Below are 20,066 nucleotides of genomic sequence, written 5' to 3'. Positions count from 1 at the left end.
ATTACATAAAAGATTTAAGAGACAATAGTACGTAAATAAAGACAAAAAGTGTTAAAATAATCTTTACAGTCCGTAAACTTTAATTATAAAACCTAGCGAAAAATGTTTAGTGTGTTTCTCCCGGGGCACACGCATGCATATATATTATTGTATTTACATGAATATAACAGACGCTTTTCCTGGGAGCATTTTATCCTTGCGGGTAGTGAACTCTGTGGCGGAAGTGCTGTCTGTGCGTGTCGTGGTTAATCTGTCTGTGTGAATCCGGTAACAACAATCGATGGAGTTCAGCTGCTCGCCGCTAACTCTGCGCTTTATTTAACAGCAGTGTCGAATCATCGGCGGTTCTTATGTTTAGGCTCCTCTTCTCTGCTTCCCTGCGTTGAGTCCAATATGGCGGGTGTTTTTTTTAAGAGATCGCGGTGAGTAGAGCTAACGGTATTGCTAACGTGTTAGCAACTTGTTAGCATTAGCAGACTGATCAATACAAAGAAAATCACGTTGTAAGCCGCTTAAAGTCTGTGATATTAGCTCTTTTTTAAGTTATTGATGGGTTATTAATGATCAGCTGAGTGAAATATTGCTGTGTCTGTGTTAATGAATCTGCTCATTACTCATTTATTGATTAGATTTGTTGCTGTTTTATTGGATGATTAATTTTATCATGAATCATCCAATCAAATAGTAATTAGGCTGTGTACTCTTATACTAAATACACTGAACTGTGATCATCTGCACTCTGATTATCGATTAGCAAAGTGACATATGTTTGTTTTTTCAGCTCTCAATAGCGTGGAGCCTTAAGGCTTTGATCAATGTGAGCATCGTGGTAAAAGACTGACTACAGCTTGGACTGATAGCACTCGGCCACGAATCATAATTTTTCAATAACCGGTCAGGAGGCGGACAGCGTGGCGACGGCGTTGTGGTGCTGGGGCAGCAGACTGATGGAGGGTGACTGTCGGATCCCTGTCGCCTGCTGCCGCCCACGCGTCCTTGTACTGCATGCCCTGTTCTGGGGTCTTGTGTCACTCAGGTAAGTTCAGAGGTCATCCAAACCTGCAGGCAGCACTGTGGTAAAGTCATATGACTTTCAAAAATGTTAATGTGTTTCAGGGTGTTCGGAGCAGCTCTGCTGAGTGAGGAGAAATCTATAGGAACAGTTACAGGTATGTCTCAAACTCTTGTCATCTGTTTTTAGAGCTATGTTTTGTTAGCTTGCTTTAAAAAAATGCAGCTATTGTTCTTTCTGTATTAAAGTCAAGCCCATAATTATTCATTCCCCGGGCAAATTCTGACTTAAAGTTACTGTTATTCAACCAGCATGTGTTTTTTTTCTTTTACCAGAAATGACACAGGCTTCTCCTAAAACATTAAAATATAATAAGACGACATACAAGTGGCATCATTGTAGAAAAAAAATATTTCTCAGCTTTTATTTACAAAAAGTGTTGCATCTAAAATTATTCATACCCTTCACAACTGTCACAGTCTCTGGGAAAATCCAAAGTTCTATACTATTCCAAATAGTCCAAGCACTTATAAAGCATCCTAATTACCCTGATTAATTGGGAACAGATGTTTTAATCAACTCAACAGGTGAAAAACAGCAGCTCTCTGCAGTTGGCTTGTGGATAGTCATTGCTAAGACAAAGGAGCTCAGTAAGGACCAGCGGCTCACAAGGCAGGAAAGGGCTACAAGGCCATATATAAATGTTTTCAAGTTCCAGTGGCTACAGTATAAATTATTATTAAAAAATACAAGATGTTCTGCACTGTGGAAAATCACAGAGGATATGGTCGGAAGCCAAGTGACACCTGTGCTGGCCAGGAGGATAGTGAGAGAGGTGAAAAAGAATCCAAGGCTCACTACCAAGATCATCCTGGTGAATCTGTGCTCTGCTGGTAGTTGTTGATCAATGGTCATGAGAATTTGCATAATTAAGATTAAGGAACTGACCTCCCAGCCCATTGTTCCTTCAGTGGGCTGGTTTCAGTCATTATGCAAATGTACTGTTTATAAGATTGGGGAAACCTGCAGTCAGCTGAGACTGAAGAAGTCACTTGGATGAGTAACAAAACGTTTCTCCCACTGAAAACGCTACATCCAAATGAACAGAATCAACTTCTAGAGAGACCAAGGATAATGCCACTTCTTCAGAGAGGCATACAAAAGCCTGCATGGCTAAATGCTCATCTGGACAAAGAAGAAGACTTCTGGTCTTCGGTGTTAGATGAAACAAAAATTGGATTGTTTGGCCACAATGATGTTTCCTTCATTTGGTTTATTTGTTTGTTTGTTTTTAAAAAGATCAGAAACCTTCAACCCTTAGAACCCCATCCCCGCTGTAAAACATGGACCTAATGCTTTAGAGCTCTTTTTCAGGCCATGTACCAGGCAACCTAATCCGGGGCTCTAGACTGCGACCAATTTGGTCACACACAATTTCTCAATCGTGTGACAAAAAAAAAACCCCCTACATCGCAACAGTGCGACCAGCCGTTTGAGAAAAAAAAGATTCCGCACAAAGACGTAAACACAGCGTGGACCCGATGCATCAGAATCAGTGAGATGTTGGGTGAGAAAGCTGACATCTCACTGATTCTGATGTGCCAGGTCCGCGCTGTGTGTTATGTCTTTTTATGCACTAGACCAGGGGTTGGCAACCTTTCTGATGACGAGTGCCTTCTAAAATTTCCTCAGAAGTCAATGTGCCATATGATTGCATTGGCAATAAATTTTATAACACTCTATATCAGCGGTCCCCAACCTTTTTTGCGCCACGGACCGGTTTATGCCCGACAATATTTTCACGGACCGGCCTTTAAGGTGTCGCGGATAAATACAACAAAATAAAACTAGTACCGGTACCGAAAAAAAGAAGATTTATTCATAACAGACGTGAAAAGACCCAGGAAAACCGAGTAAACGATAAAAACGATAACAAAATAACGCTGAAAACTGATAAAAACCTTGAAAACCATACATTTCACACCTGAGCCTCAACTCTCGCGGCCCGGTACCAAACGACTCACGGACCGGTACCGGTCCGAGGCCCGGGGGTTGGGGACCGCTGCTCTATATGAACACACTATATAGAACAACTTTATAGAATTATATATGTTCGCAGATGTTGGCAGCTATCAGCGAATAGTTATCAGCTATTTTGAAACAAAAAAAGACACTTTTTATCCATAACAAGAACTCCATAACAGCAAATGGACTGTACAACATAAAATGCAAATGCTATTTATGGTCTCCTCACAACAATGATAAGAAAAATAAACTGGGCCAATATGGAATGTGTGTTGATATAGGGATACACATGTTAAACAGTTAAACTTGTCAGGTAGTGATGTCCAGCATGTGAAAATGCAAGCTCCATGAACACGCACATCTATGGATATATGGATACCAGCTGTGTTTGTAGTTCTGCAAACTGTAACCCCCACAGACTTGAGCTTTTCAGTTCAGTCAGCTGCATTCCAATGTCCTCTGTGTCCAGCCAGTTAATGTGAGACAAATCCAGCTGCTCATTAAAGCTTTCTGGTTTGATCAGAAAAGAAAACATTGGTCCATAAACCTGAAAGTCCCGAAAACACATTGTGAATTCTGTCTCAAGTCTTTGGATGTATCGGTGTATTTCCATGGTGCTGATGCTACGCTGAGCAGACAGCTCCTGTAGCATTTGAAGTGTTGGAATGTGGAAATTTCAACATTGCTTGAAAAAGCTGCCAGCTAGCAATGTCCCTCTCACCGGTAGGCTAAGTTATTTTTAGCCAATTACAAGTTGAATCTGGTAGTTGGGGTTGTTAGCTGAGATACCATCATTAAGAAGCGGCACAACTAATGTGTCTATGTGAGATTAAAGTCAGAATTCTGACTTTTTTCTCAGAATTCTGGAAAAGTAGAAAAAAAAAAGACGTGCCCACTTTTTTTTTTTCCAGTGGCCCTAATCCTCTTCCGTATTAATGCCACCTTAAAGGTAACCCTGTTTCTCCATCACCTGTTCAGCTCTGATGATTCAGTAAGGACATCTCCTGGTTTCATCTTCATGTTTCCCTCTCACCAGATAACCAAACCAGCAGCTTTTACAGCTGTGGCTCAAGCAAACATCAGCTGATACTAGAAATTAATATTGAATAAATTCTAACAACAGCTGATCAAGCTTAAACATGCTGCTGTTGTTTAGCGCGATATCCGCTGGTTTTCTCTTTCTGGCGCAAAGTGGGCGATAAACAAAAAAGGGAGATGGGACTTGTGACAGAAAAGCCGATCAGCTGTTCATTGATCAGTTTCATGATTGAAGTAGCAACAGGAGAGGGAGGGGAGAGAATGAGAGAAGAAGAGGCAGCTGACAGCGTAAAGACGCAGAATAACTCCAGCTTTGTGTCTTTTTCCATTCTAGCTGAAGTACGGGACAAACTGTGTTCCTTTTCAGCTCAATACGAAACGTGTAATATTTTCTCTGAATATGAGACGATTCCATTTTTTACGGGACGGTTGGCAACTCAACTAACTAACCTTATGAATAAAATAAAGTTCACTATCAGTAACATCATAGCACCCACCCAACTGTATAGAAACTCCGTCATGCTAGCTAGTACGCAGTACGAGTTATTGTAACTGACTGTAAAAAGTCAGCACAATGAAAATAAACTACACCTAAACTTAGTTTATATCTGACCCAGATAGACTGCAGGTCATAACAACTTACCTGAAGTTCAGTTTACCTGACATTCGGACCGGTGGCCGCCTCAGGTCTCTCCTCCTGCCTCCCCTTTCCCTCATCCACCTGCTGGCCTCTATGGAAGCTCCGCCATAGCCACCACCAAACAACTGAGTTATTTTTACACATTGGCCAGCATCTGGCCAGTCCACCACCTTGTTTATACCGTTACCGTTTGTTTGTTTTTTCAAAAAATGACTTCCGACAAGAAAGCTTCATTTCTTTTTATTTTCTTTTATTTATTTTTTTGATACTGAAGAAATGTAAACTTTTAAAATTTATGCCAAATGCTTGGCTGTGTCTCTAATAAAACCTGTAACTTTGCTCTGCTTCACTTCAGCAGCATTGGGTAATGTTCATATATTGATTCATGGTTTTCTTCAGTTTTTGTTCTACTGCAGAATATTTTTAAGGTGGTTATATGCTATAAATAGCCATTCCAGTAAAATCTCCTTCATGTTTTTCTGTGTTTTATCCTCAGTTACTTTGACACAAAGGCATCTGCTGTGATGCTTACACCTCTGAAATCTCACAAGTGTCAGTACTGATAAATGATCAGAATTATATTATTTCTGACTGTTTGTGTCAAAATTGAATCGGGTGTGGTGAATCGAATTGTGAATCGGAATCAAATTGATTATTGAAGTCAGTGACGATACCCAGCCCTAGTGAGTACCCTAGGCCTGACAGAAGTGGATGTAGCGATGGATGTAGTGGATGTGTGTGTGGGTAGTGGGGCAAGATGAAATGAATGATTGATAACTTTTTAAGGTAAGTTGAGGCCTGATCCGTCTGAAATTCATAGCCAGTGCTATGACACAGAGCCATTAACCTCTCATGTTATGTCGAACACTGGTCTGGAGACGGCTTCAGATAATGAGCCACATATGATTGACTCAGAGCCAGAGCCCACTGAAAGTAAAAGGGGGAAAGTGTATACATTTCGAAGAGAGTGGCTTGACCGGTTTCCCTGGCTAAAATACAGTGATGTGGTGGAAAAATTTGGGTGCACCTAATTTTTGTGCTGGTGCACCTAAGGAAAAAAGTTAGGTGCACCAGTGCAACTGTGGCCAAAAGTTAGTGTAGAGCCCTGTAATCACAGTAAATGGCACCATGGGAAAAAAAAGCAATACATGAAGATTCTCAGCAACAATATCAGACAGTCTGCAGAGAAAATTGGCCTTGGGCACCAGTGGACATTTCAGCACAACAATGACCTAAAACACACAGCAAAAGTGGTGAAGAAATAGTTAGCAGACAAAAACATGAAAGATGAATGGGCAAAATACTTGTGGAGACATGCAAAAAGCTGGTCTGCAATTATAGAAAGCGTTTGATTGCTGTAAAGGATTTTCTATTGATTACTGAGAAGGGTATGAATAATTTTGGACATGACACTTTTTGTTCAAATGTAAATAAAAGCTGAGAAGTACATTTTTCCCCACAATGATGCCTCTTGTACATTGTCTTCTTATCCTTTGGGAGATGCCTGTGTCATTTCCATTAAAAAAAAAAAAACTTGAATAAATTGAATAACTGGTTGAATAAAATTAACTTTAAGTCAGAATTTGCCAGGGGTATGAATAATTATGGGCTTGACTGTATACCTCGCTGAGCTAACCAGAAATCCCATTTGTTCTATGTGTATCCCTAAATGGATTCCTCCTGCCTCTTCCTTCTTTGTTAACAGCATAAAGTGTGGCTTTAATTAAAGATTTCTTTTTTTAAAGAACTGTTGAAGAACTCATTCTGTGGAAACAAAGTCATGTCATGTGACAGGTTCACTAGTTTTAATCCAACAACAATAATAATAATAATAATAATAATAATTTCACTTCCAGCTACACACAGAAAGTATATGCAGCCAGTAACATATTGTTGTTGTCCTGGCAGCAGTTAAGCCTGAGGCCGCCCCCTGCTGGCTGTTGGAGGAGTTTGTGGTGACGGAGGCGTGCGTGCGCTGCAGCGACTTCAATACTGTGAGTAATTTCAGTGCCACATAGGGCAGCGTCAACTCTCAGGTCACCACTGTTCAGAAATCAGCTGATCAAGTCATTGGACAGGCAGATAAAGTTATCTGGCAGATGGTCATGTGTTTTTTTTTTTGTGTTTTTTTGTGGGTTTTTTTTGTTTTGTTTTGTTTCAATTATTTATTTTATTTTATTTTATTTTAAAATACATTTTTATTTATTTATTTTTTAAATAGTTACCTAAAGCCCCTTTTCCATTAGTACCTACCTGATTGGCTGCTCAGTGGCATCATGAGTCAGGAGAGTCTTAGGCTACGTTCACACTGCAGGCGAAAGCGCATCAAATCTGACTTTTTTGACCCTATGCGACCCATATCCGATCATAGTATGACAGTGTGAACAGCACAAATCCGATATTTTCAAATCCGATCTGGGTCACTTTCGTATGTGTACTGAATCCGATACATATCTGATGTTTTAGAAAGCGACTGCTGTTTGAATGAATGAATGAATCAATCAATCAAGGCTTTATTGGCCACATGCAGGTTGCCCCGCAGTGGAATAGAACCCCCCCTCCCCGACTTACACACGCAACACAGACATCACATGGGAATACAGGTCAATACATTGACCTGGAAAAACTCATTCACGCATTCGTGACTTCCAGGTTGGACTACTGCAACTCTCTTTACATTGGTCTTTCCTCCACCCTTCTCGTTAGATTGCAGACTGTCCAGAATGCAGCGGCACGCCTTTTGACAGGTAGCAGGAAGTTTTCTTCCATCACTCCTGTTCTTGCTGGCTTGCACTGGCTTACAATTAAATACCGTATTCAATTTAAAATATTACTTTTCACCTACAAAACCATTAATAACTTGGCGCCGAGCTACCTCAATGAGCTTCTCAGGTTACACACTCCTGTCAGAGCACTTAGATCTGCTACCCAAATTCTTCTGGAGCAACCTCGTTCTTGGCTGAAGTCTCGTGGTGACCGTGCGTTTACTGTAGCTGCCCCGGTCTTATGGAACAACCTTCCTGTTGCTATCCGGACGTCTGACTCTATGCCACTGTTTAAATCACGGCTGAAGACTTATTTGTTTAATCTTGCCTTTCCACCTAGTTAACACTTGGTGTGCGTTGTACATTTTTATCCGTTATGCTTGTGAACTACTTTTATATCTTATGATTGTCAAGGTTTTTATAATTGATACGTGCCAGGTCCTTTCTCTTTTCCCTCCCATCTCCCTTTTCCTATTTTATTTTTGTCAAGCACCTTGGTATACCCTTGGTTTTTTAGTGTGCTTTATAAATAAAGTTTATTATTATTATTATTATTACAGGTCGGAGATCAGCAGCGTTACAGAAAAACACTGAAAAAGTACACAACAATGGGAAAGTAGAAGAGGAAAAAGAGACCTCTACTCATGCTGGGCTCCTATGGGAGGACAGCATGAGAACAGGAAACAAAAAAACTCCTCTGCACAGAGAGCACATAAATGTCCACAGTACAACATTATGAAACACGTGACAAGCCACAGGGTTGGGTAGGGGGTGAGGAGTAATCCGAAGGAAACACAGCAGTCATCCTGCCCTGCGCTATTATTCCAGCGTGGGCCCAGACCCGCCGTGTTCTCCAGGAGGGGACAAGCATCAAAGGCGTTTGGAAAGGGAGGGGGGATGAGTGAGTGCGTATCAGTGTATGTGTATGTGTGTGCGTATCCTTAGTTCAGCTGAGACAGTGTCCTCCGCCCTATCAGGCTAAGTAAACAGTCTGCCAGCCAACCCAGGTGGCCTTGCATGGAGTGGGAAGAACAGTCAACACACAGTCGTTATCAGGGAGTTTTAGTTCGGCTCCAGCCTTGGGCCCACAGCTGGCGCGAGGAGGTATCCGCATTATGATGTTGATGTTGTTGATTTTTCTTTTATGCGAGCAGCTCAGGAGAATTTCAAAGCTGTTCTTTAACACTCCGGTCTCTCAATCTCCCGTTGGAGAACCGCGAGCTTCCCCATGATGGTGTCAAACTTCCGTTCCGTGGTGTTGTCATTCTTTTGCTCAGATAGCCGATTCTGAGAACTCACAACTGCAGTGAGCTGTTCTACGATGTAATCCAACTTTCGCTCAAAGGTGTCATTTTGAGCAGGCCTCTCCTTGATGTAACCCAGTATACGCTCGGAGGTGTTATTCTGAATATTCACGGCAGCTGTAAGCGTCTCCAAGGTCTTAACCATGCTGCTTTCAATGAGCCCGTTCTGAGAAGTCGTGCCTCGTCCCATCGTTTCAATCCCAGCGGGCAGCCTTTGGGGGGGGTTGAACAGCCGGTTCCGCTGTCTTAATTCTCCGATAAACCAGGGCCAAGCCAGCTCAGATCAGCAAGAACCCTGTTATCATGGTTCTGAATAGGTAGATATCTTCAGCGTTCTCGATCGACAGTCCCGCCAGGCACACGACCCTCGATTTCTGCCACCCGTCCATCGTGTATCCGGCACGGAAAGTCCCTCCAGGGCACTCGGGCTCTCCCGAGCCCAGACTTCTCGTTGAGAAAAGGGTGTCAATAGCATTCAGAGACCAGTTGATCAAATCCATAATTCTCTTTTAGGTTTTAGAGAACAGACTGTGAGAGAGTGTTCCAGGGAAAGTAATACACACGAGACAAGGACACAAGAGGCTAAGCAGGGAAGATAAGGGGACGGAGGAGAGGAGAAAAGTGCGACTGCCTTCGCCGAGAGCCAAAGAAGAAGAATGGTCATGTCGCATTAAATCCGTCTTTTACGCCACTGACACAAGACAGACGCCAATTATCTGCGCTGGAGAAGCACCCGAGAAGACATCGAGAATGCTTCCTGGCCATCCAGTGTAGATGTTAATGAAACTGTTGGGAAGACAACGTTGGAGAAATGTGAACATTTTATTTGTACTGTATAATCTGCAGATTCTGACAGAAATCTGCAACTATCCTTTGAAGCACCGCTCCTCTCTAAAACAGCAAGTAAATAACAAAATAACTTTATAACTTAAAGGAAAATTGGGAAACGTAAAGTCTGGAACAAGTCTTTATATTAAGAGCCATCAGTCAAACAATACTGTTTGGGTCTGGGTCTAAACAGAGCGCGTTGTGTGTGACGTCTTCTTTTGTGCATGCGGGACGCTTGGAGGGTTCACACTAGAGCGCGTTTGCTGTCACATTTTATTTGTAGTGTGAAGGAGTGTGAGGATTTCATCAAAAAATCGGAATTAAGCATTAAGACCTGCAGTGTGAACGTAGCCTTATTCAAAAAAATCATACCAACCTCTTTTTGAAACCTGGCAATGAGAGAAATGGCTACAAAAAACGCTGTGCTTTACTATCAAAATCGTCGACGACTGATTTAATAGTCGACGCGTCTTTTGAAGCTTTGTAAGATCACAAAAGCTGCAGAAGTAGTAGGATTTAAGAGTGTAATAACGGATTGAAACAGAAGATGGCAGCACTGCATGTACGAGGATGCCAGCTGCCGTTAAACCCCGAAGAAGAAGAAGTAGCTCTGTCCCAGAATTCATAGTGCAGCCCAGCTCAGTTTCCAACAATGGCGGCAGCTAGTTAGTTTTAATATTACTCTTATTATTCTTTCTGGGTCACAAAATACACGTTTAACATATTTTCAGGCGAGAATGTAGCTGTGTAAACCTCAAATATCTGCTCAGTTTATCAAGACCACATACTTTCAAAAGCGCTCCGACGTTTTCGGAGACGTCTGTTACCCACTAGCTCGATAGTTAGCCAGGGCCAAGGCTCACTAGAGCCGTGAGAACACCGGACTCCCGGCAAATCGTTTTCAAACCCACCGCCGTCTTTCGCTACTCAGGTTAAACATGATATATGAGTCACTTAGATAACTTAAAAATGTTATTGTTTGGCTTTTTTTAGTATTTTATTTGTTCCTGAGTAAATCGGTTTGGCTGAGATTAAAGTTATAGTTTTTACACAGCTGAATAAACGTCAAGCAGACAGCTGATTATCAGAAGTGTGAGATGCTCGAGAATATACTCCGGTGTCCTGTTATATTTTAGATAGCAAGGAGTTTATTAAACTTCACCGAAACAATCTGCAAATTTCATTAAAATTTAACAAACTATCATCTTGTCTTTATTTTTAGTTAGCACATACCTTCAACACTTAAAGCTGTAAGCTAATGATCGTTATATAAGAGCAGATGCTGGTGCAATAAGCTGTACGTTTTACGTCCAATGGATGCATGATCTGCATGATTCGACTAATCGCAAAACTAATCGGTGACTAGTCGACTATCAAAATAATCGTTTGTGGCAGCCCTAATGCTATGTTGACCACACATATTGGGTTCTACTCGATTGCAATGGAAAACCAGCCAATCAGAGTTGTGTTGTGGTGACTCCATCCGAATGGGTACTAATGAAAAATGGGCTTTTGGGTGAATCAAAGTAAAAATTAGACACCTCCACATGAGTTTTTTCCATCATCTTTAAAATGTAACTTTAAATACATAAGCACAGATCAATCTTCTCTGTTTTCTGAAGCATCATCTAATTGGCCGTGTGTGTGTGTGTGTGTGTGTGTGTGTGTTTCAGAAGTCACAGTTGGCCTGCAGACTGACAGGCTATGTAGAGCGAGTGAACTGCAGCCAGTCCAGCAGAGAGGAGTACAAAAGGTGAGTCTGGGTCCTGATTAACCAGACAGGCGACATGTATCATTCAAAATCATGATGAATGCAAGCAACAGGTGGGAGGACTAAAATCTGAGCAGCTGATCATTCTAAATTAAAGGAAATACTCTAATGGATGACAGCACACAAACAATAAAGGTCGCCAACCTTCAACATCAAAAGAGCCATTTTAGTCCCTCCGACCAAATAGTGGGAGGAAAACAAAGCAGTGAGTGTGGTAACAAACAGACGGATGTAATTCAGAGAGGATAAAACATATACTTTTAATACAAGAATAATAAGATGTTTTAATAATAAGAAGAGCTTTTTTACTTTTTAGAGGTGAAAAAAATAACACTGGCATGTGCAGGCATACCTTTAAACAAAACCTAAATTTAACCTCCTAAGACCCGAACTCTTCCACGGCATGTTGTCTTGTGTAGTTAGTGTGTAGTGTAGTCGATAGTTTTGTTTTGTGTGTCAGAACAATGAGACGACTGCTGAATGTCACAGTTGCTGCAAAAAAGCCACCAAAGGCAGACTGCAGTGTAAACGCTGTCTGCCTTTGGTGGAAAAAAGCAGACAGCAACATGAGTGATACACCTCTTTTTTTTTTAAATTGACATTTTGGAATCACTATACAATACCATCAACTTCAGCAATTTGTCAGTACATATATATATATATTTTTTTTTTTGATACACCTCTTGTTGTCAGACCTGCAGAGTTTTGGTATGTGGTGTTCTCCTCTGTCTTAATTTGGACCGAAAATATTTTTTGGATTGGTACAAATAATTTGTGTGCCTTCTTATTTGATGCAGAACACCTAATTGTTCTGTTAATAGTTTTAAATGGTTATATAAAAACTGCCTGAGGCCTTGGCTGCATTTTTAGGTAAATAGCTGCATATAACTTTGTTGTTTCCAAAACCTGTGCATAATTTTAAAAAAAATTACAATTTCTATTGTTACGACTATTTGCATTTCCAAGTTATGAAAATGATTCATTGAACATTCTTTTTTGGTTTTTACAGTGAAAAATATAACTTTTTTTTTCCTACTCCGATTTGATCTTTTTTGTCTTAATTTAGATCAATCGTGCTAATACAGTATGTCAAAAATGAAATAACTGTAAATTCAGACATTTGAAATTGTGCTGAAAAGAATGATTACAAACAACATGTTTTGTTTTGTTTTGCTTTACTTTTGTTTCATATGTTGTTTGTTTAATTTAAGACAAAAAAAAATTAAATGAATGAGAGGTAAAACTTGAGGGGGTAGGGACAAATAAGTAAATACTTCTGCCTACTCCTTTTCAAACAAATAATGGAATGATATTTTGTAATGATTGTGAAGGCACATGTTTGAAATGTTTGAAATAAAAATGAACTGAACTGAACTGAAGACAAATCAAAAATAGTCAAAAATGGCCAATTATACCCTAGACCCCAGAGAGTTAATTGCTATAGTCATTTATGGACTAGGCTACACATGGTTCATGAATAACTTTCACATCACATCAGAATATTTTGAACCCTTTATGGACTCATCAGCTAATAGATGAGCATGCACCTCAGCCATAGATTAATAGTCACTACAGGAACTGACGTTATTCCAATGAAGGTACTAATTTTTCTTCCTCCTCCTACTCAGCTGCCGCTCTGTTCTCATGGAAGAACATCTGTTCTGGAAGTTTGAGGCGGCCATGTTGGCTCTGACAACCCTCTTCGCTGTCCTCGTTGTCATCCGCCAGCGACGACTTGACCGTCTTGCCTCTGAGAAGGTCCGTCGCCAGATTGAGTCCATCTAGGATACCTGGACCAGAACTAGGACTGTAGTGGTGTCTTAACAGTAGAGGGCAAATGGACCTGCAGAGACTGTTTTCACACTTAACTCTAAATTTGAAACAAATATAGGAAACAGAAAGTCTTGGCACAGAAACAAGGATGGCTGACATGCCCTGCCCTAAGAAATATGATAAACAGGAACCAGTCAAGTCAAGGGGTGGAGTCATGTCCGCGACATCATTAGAATTAATGAGATTAGAGAAGATGGATTGCGGCTATTGTTTCTGCTTCCTGTTTTCAATGCCATGGTAACCAGCAGCTCTCACCTTCTTTTTTTTTTTCTTTTTTTTTTTTTCCTTTTTTCTGGTTGTTTGGTTCTTTGCTAAAACGTTTGGATCAATAAAGTTAGGGGATGGGAATTGATAAGAATTTTGCAATTCTGATTCCATTATTAATGTCACTTATCAATTCGTTTCCTTATCGATTCCTTTATCCATTCTCTTTGGCTCCACTTTGTGAGTCACCACCATCTCTAAGCAGCACATCAAAGACACTGCAGTCACCCAAAATTATTACATGCTCAGATGTCAAATGTGCGTGCATGTTGCAGGTGTTTCCTCTCACTGTTTTGATCAGTGTTAGGGTCAATACTCACTCATTCTTGCTCATATTACACAGAACCCTTTTATTTTAAAAGTAATGCAGTACGTTACTTAATTACACCCAGGAGAAAGACATTTGTTATACTACTCGTTACGTTACTGTCATGTTAGTCTGTAAAATAATCTGGAACACACTGTATCATAATTAGCAATACAAACTTGAGGCTACAGCCTGACACACTAACACAAATCCCTATCCTAATGAGGACAGCACAAAGCAAAGATGAAAACCAGAACAAAGAGACCTTAAAGTGATTCTACTTTAGAAACATGAACCGGTAAAAACGGAGGCTGCAAGTTGTGTGGGCTGGGGTCAGCATTTACTCAGCCCTAACATCACTCGGGGTTCTTGTTAGCTTAGTGTTAGCATGCTGCCGAAGTTTTGTTAACAGTATAATGCAGTTGTTTCTGTCCGGAAGTGGTCTCCACTTTACCATCACGCTCTCATCCTTTGAGAACTGGTTCTCGATTCACATCCCTAAATAAAGTTATTCAGTACTTATGAGATTTAATGCAGCAGAGTTCTGGTCCTTTCTTTGAAGCTTCACATCCTGTGTAGCTGGATGGGCAGGGCCTTTGACACGAATGTGGAGTTGATAGTTGATCAATAGATATTTAAAGTGGAAATATGAAATTTGCTAATCTAAATAAAACATTTTCCGTTTTTGTTTGTTCTGTTTTTGTCTATATTTGTTTGGGAGTTTGTAAAGAGGAGTGGCCTCTTTACAGAGGCCTGAGTAGCCTCCTCATCCTCAATACACACACAGCTGACAGTTTGTTTTTTAAACATTTTCAGATTTCTTTTTCTCCAAATAATAATAGGAAAAACTATCCATCCATCCGCTTCCACTTATTTAATTAATGGTCACAAGAGGCTGAAACCTTTCCCAGCCATAGGGCAGTGTATCCCTGGACAGATCACCATTCTGTGCCAGGGCTAACAACAAGACCCATTCACACCTATGGGCAATTTAGAATTACCAGTTCACCCTCTAACTGGATATCTTTGGACTATTTAAGGATGCTAGAGCCGGCTGTGATCCTTTCTGGTTTTTTATTATTATTGTCCGCAATCACGGGTTTATGCATCCAGTGGGACCTTGCTGTGGCTGATGCTGAAGCAAGAATTCTTCTCTTTGCTGTCGTAGGGATTTGGCTCAGCAATCTACATCTGCATCAAGTATCCTTCACAAATATAATTAAAACAATCCCAAAAGTTCATTCTGCTCATCTTGAGGTAGCGTTTCAAGTGGGAGAAACGTTTTGTCACTCGTCCAAGTCTTAGCTGACTGCTGGTTTCCCCAGCCTTATAAATATCACATTGAAATATTACATAATGAGCAAAACTAGCACCACTGATTAACAATGGGCCATGAGGTCAGTTTAATGATCATTAATATGCAAATTTTCTTGATTATAAATAAATGGCTGCAAGTACCATACACAGAGAGTTGGGAAATGGTTGCAATCAAAGCATTGTAAAATAGTGAAAGATGTACCCTTAGGCCTTCTCTCCTGGATCACCTGGAGCATTCTTTAGGCGCCTTCCCATCTTTGACAAATGTCCAGCTAGGATAACCACATTTACTCAGGGCTTCTTGATATGAAGTTCTTCTGCTTCCCCAGTTTTCTCTGTGGAGATGGTGTTCTCTGTGTTGTAGCGTCCTGATGACACTCATTGGGCCCACGTTTAACCAGTGGTGCTAGTTTCGTTCGTTATGCAAATTTAATCTTTATGAGTTTGGCATAGAAATAAAGAATTCTGTCTTTAAATAATGAATTGTAGAATAAATTCTGCATTTGTAATTCATTTTTGAATTCCAATTTAATAAACTGATTTTTAAAATGCTTTTTAAAAACTTCATTTCAGAAAACATTTTTGAATTCCAATTCAATAAACTTCATTTCAAAAACCTTTTTTCGAATTCCAATTTAATAAAGTGATTTTCAAAATTCTTTTTAAATTGCCAATTCCACTCCTCATTTCAAAATCCATTTCCCTTTCCTGTTCGCTTAGGGATTAACCTTTGGATTAGCAACTTCATTTTAAAATTCCTGCTGCAACACCGTGGGATGTAAGGAGCTCTCTGACTGGTTGGACAGACACAGGCCTGGATTTTTTTAGCTTGTAGATCATTTGGTTAAATGATCACCCCACAATATTTGTTTATGCAGACCCGCTGTAACTGTGTGGGCTAGTCCAACTAGAATAGTATTGGGGGGGGGGGGGGGTTATGATCTTCCGGTGTACAGTCATTATGTTTATTGTGTGCTGAAGTACACATTAAAAAATTTACAGCGGAATAACATCCAGAGTGATCATTGCCTCGTCGCACCACACGAGAATGCTACATGGTGTCTCAAGGCGGCACAGACTGTTTACATCCCTCTCTGGACACTGCATTGTTTATCCTGCGCTGTGTCGGATTAGCCGCTGAAAAAAAAAGAAGAAGTTGCCCCAGATTTTGCAGACTCAACCCTCTGGTTTTTGATGAGAACATTGCCGAGAATTGGCGTGTTTTTGAATGGGAATATAATATTTTCATCACCACTGCCCACTCTGACAAGCCAGCAAAGACAAGGGCTTACATTCTCCTGAATATTGCTGGACCAGACGCCATTGAACAAGAACGCTCATTTGTTTATGCTCCTGCCGTTCGCGCAGCTGGTGCAGATGGAGAGATACTCACTGCTGCTGAGTTGAGAGAGGATCCAGAATGTTTGAAGGCAAAGTTTTGTGAAATCTGCAATCCTTAGCACAACAGGACGATGGAAAGATACAGGTTCCACACCAGAAATCAGAAGCCAGGTGAGACACTTGAGTCATTCATCAGCAATTTGAAGATCAAGGCTAAATGTTGTCACTTTGGGGACCTCACTGATGAGCTGCTCAGTGATTGTATCATCTGTGGTGTCATTAGCGACACGTTAAGAAAGGCTCTGTTAAGAGACAGCGAGCTGACACTTGTTAAGCCTATATCAGTGTGTCAAATACACGAAATGACTGAAAAAAACAGCAAGACACTATCTACACAAGCTACCAGTGTTGACGCAGTAAAGCCCGTTCTAAACTGCAAGCACAAGCCTAAGCCCCTTTCATTCCCACAGACTGTCACAAATTGCTCCAATTGTGGAGGCAACCATGCGGCCAAGCGAGACAAATGTCCAACATTCGGACAACAGTGTCACAACTGTAAAAAATTGAATCACTACAAAAGTTGCTGCAAGTACAAACCACGCAGCCATCACAGGGCCCATCCTAACAGACAGACTGCAAGGCAGCTTGTGAATGAACTAAATGTAAGTGAGCCACCACTTGGAGATGAAACATTTTACATGGATGGCGTAGAGATTGACAGTCAGATCGATTGCATCCACGCCAAAGCTAATAAGAAAGATGAGGGATTTGTCACAATACACATAAATGGTGAGCCCACTGAGATAAAAGTAGATACAGGAGCGAAATCCAAGCAGTGAATGGCGGAAGACAGACTGTCAAACAAGAAAATCCTGTGAGCCTTGTTGCCTATGAAGGCATGAAAATTCAGACCAGTGGCACTGTTACACTCCCTTGTTGTTTAAAGGAGCAGTGTCACACATTGCCTTTCTTTTTGGTGGACAGAGAAGTGCAACCACTGCTAGGATTTCGAGCATGCATGGAAATTGGCATTGTAAAAATGAGCCCTGAGGACCAGCACAGAAAGCAGCGCAGATTTCAGCTCCCACATACTCACACAGTACCAGGACCTGTTCAGTGATGAACTGGGGGAACTTCCAGTCACGTACTCAATGACGCTAGACCCTGATGTATAGCCTGTGGTCCATCCAGCTCACCGCAGCCCAGTTGCGATGCAAGAAGGAGTCAAGGCTGAACTTGAACGCATGCAGCCTACTGACTACTGACTGGGTGTCCTCAATGGTGGCAGCACACAAGAAAGACAAGCGTGAGATCAGACTGTGCATAAATCCAAAAGACCTCAACACAGCACTGAAAAGACCCCACCACCCAATGCGCAGCATTGAGGAAGTGGCAGCACAGATGTCAGGAGCAACAGTGTTCTCAGTGCTAGATGCAAAAAACTCCTTATGTCTCGATGAGAAATCCTCAATGCTGACCACATTCAGCACTCCATTTGGGCGACACAAGTTTCTACGGATACCCTTTGGCATCAACTCTGCAAGCAGTGTTGGGGAGTAACGGAATACAAAGACAAAACACTGCTCAGTAGACCATTTAACACTTTATTACTTCTAGAAGGGAGATGCGTCCTGCATGACATGCTGCCGCGGATCTGAAAATGGTGGTGTGCCCCTAACAGTTTTATTACAGAAGCTCTTTCATTCTAGTCTAAACAACAGTGTCTCAGTAACTTTCCACTAGAGATGGTCGCCTCTTATCTACATTTTCCCAGGGAAGCGTTAGCGAGAGTCTGCAGCTTTCTACTCCCCAAGGACACATGGTCTAATGCCTTTATTTTCCAGGACCGTGTCCACTTAATACTACACTATATAACTTTAGAAACTTATTAATAAAAAAGCATAGCATTATTGAGGCACTGAAAAATTAGATTGAAGTCCTTCCTTCAATCTGATCAGATCAGATCGACACTACTAAAAGTAATCAAGCATCATCATGTTGTCTTCAGATCCCCAACAGCCCTGTTAACCAACCTTACCAAAAGTCCTCAGATAGAAGCCACACCACCACAAATTACCCAACTAGCTGTAAAACGGATAAGGAAATCCTAATGGACATAATACACCCCTTCCATTGCCCAAGGACAGATGTCATCCCCTCCTCCAACGGATTATCAATTCCAAATATTCATGCATTTATTATTTTCTTAAATGATGTTCTGAGTCTTCCCAGGGCTCTAGTTACAGAACCATCTGGGGTCATGTTGTTGGGAATGAAAACGCAGCACATCTGTGGCGATCGTGGCTCAAAGAGTTGGCAGTTTGTCTTGTAATTGGAAGGTTTCCAGTTAGAGCCCCGGCTCGGACAGTCTCGGTTGGCCTTGGGCAAGACACTTCACCCGTTGCCTACTGGTGGTGTTCAGAGGGCCCGGTGGCGCCAGTGTCTGGCAGCCTCGTCTCTGTCAGTGTGCCCCAGGGCAGCTGTGGCTACAATGTAGCTTGCCATCACCAGTGTGTGAATGGGTGAATGACTGAATGTACTGTAAAGCACTTTGGGGTCCTTAGGGACTAAGTAAAGCACTATACAAATACAGGCCATTTACCATTTTCATCTCTCCAGACATTACACACACCCCCTTTTTACCCACCAGGTGTCAGTTCTCTATGCTTCTTTTCCCCCTTTGGCCCTCTGTCCCCCTTTAACGGGTGGACCATATATGAGATGACTGCTGTGTTTGGGCAATTGTCATAACATAAAAATAACAGACTATTACTAAGGCTAATTCTCAGATCACCCATTCTGGTTGTTTCCTGCTTTAACCTTTGTGCTCAGACTAGAACCTCTGTCTGAGGGGCTTTTGACATTCTTTACAGTTAAACAACTAATCTTCCGGGATGGGCGATTCTCTGCGCTCTTCTCCTCTTCGTTCTTCAAACCTCAGGGGTTAGAATATAGTGATGTGTTGGTCGCGAACCAAACGGACCGACTCTTTGAAGTGAACGACGCGAGCCGGCTCCTTATTGGGAGCCGTGGGTTTTTTTTTCTTTCTTTCTCTCACCCTCTCTCTCTCACTTTTTTTCCGCTTCACTCCGCACGTGAGCCTTGTGCTTGCGCTGGGCAGAGGGGGGAGGGGCGGTAGTTACACTCGCAGTAGCACAGGAACAGAGCGGGAGGGAGAGAGAGAGAGAAAGAGAGCCAGGGACAACAACGTCACATTAGAAAGGTATAGTGATCATCCACAACTATTTTCAGTTGCGGATGATAAAGGATTCAGAAAGTTTATTCATGCAGGCCCATATGACAGAGAATATGCATGTTGTTTTTGTTTTCATATTTTAATTTATATTTAATTGTATTGTGGTTTGCAGTGTTTTGTGTTGTTTCACTTTAAATTTGTTTAAAAGGAAAAAGTTGAAAATTTAAATAGTTAAAAGTTGAACTGTAAATAGTTGGTTTTTGTATTATATGATTTATTTATTACATTTTATGTGGAGTGAATAAATAAAAGTATATTTACGGTGGCCCCTAGAGACAAAGCACGTACAAACTCCAAAACACATACAAACTCCGAAGCAGATACAAACCCCGAAGCACGTAAAAACTCCAAAACACTTAAAAACT

At 41.2% G+C, this 20,066-nt stretch overlaps 1 protein-coding gene across 2 annotated transcripts; it reads left to right on the top strand.

The window, feature by feature from the left end:
* Positions 1-206: 206 nt before the first annotated feature.
* Positions 207-14,471, top strand: jtb (jumping translocation breakpoint). Of its 2 annotated transcripts, none has more exons than XM_084919057.1 (6): positions 207-422; positions 782-1,036; positions 1,117-1,169; positions 6,627-6,709; positions 11,286-11,365; positions 13,012-14,471. In XM_084919057.1, the coding sequence occupies exons 2-6, from the start codon at positions 948-950 to the stop codon at positions 13,166-13,168; spliced, it is 462 nt and encodes a 153-aa protein (XP_084775183.1). In that variant the 5' UTR covers positions 207-422; positions 782-947; the 3' UTR covers positions 13,169-14,471. The 2 variants fall into 2 exon arrangements, with proteins under 2 accessions (XP_084775183.1, XP_084775182.1); XM_084919056.1 differs by having other exon boundaries at positions 209-422; positions 6,624-6,709.
* The last annotated feature ends 5,595 nt before the right edge of the window (positions 14,472-20,066 follow it).

This window comes from Perissodus microlepis, chromosome 22 (genome assembly GCF_051167445.1).
Source record: "Perissodus microlepis isolate ML-2025 ecotype Zambia chromosome 22, ASM5116744v1, whole genome shotgun sequence".
NCBI classification, from domain to species: Eukaryota; Metazoa; Chordata; class Actinopteri; order Cichliformes; family Cichlidae; genus Perissodus; species Perissodus microlepis.
Note: the sequence above shows the minus strand (reverse complement) of the source record. Positions and strands in the feature narration are given on the sequence as shown.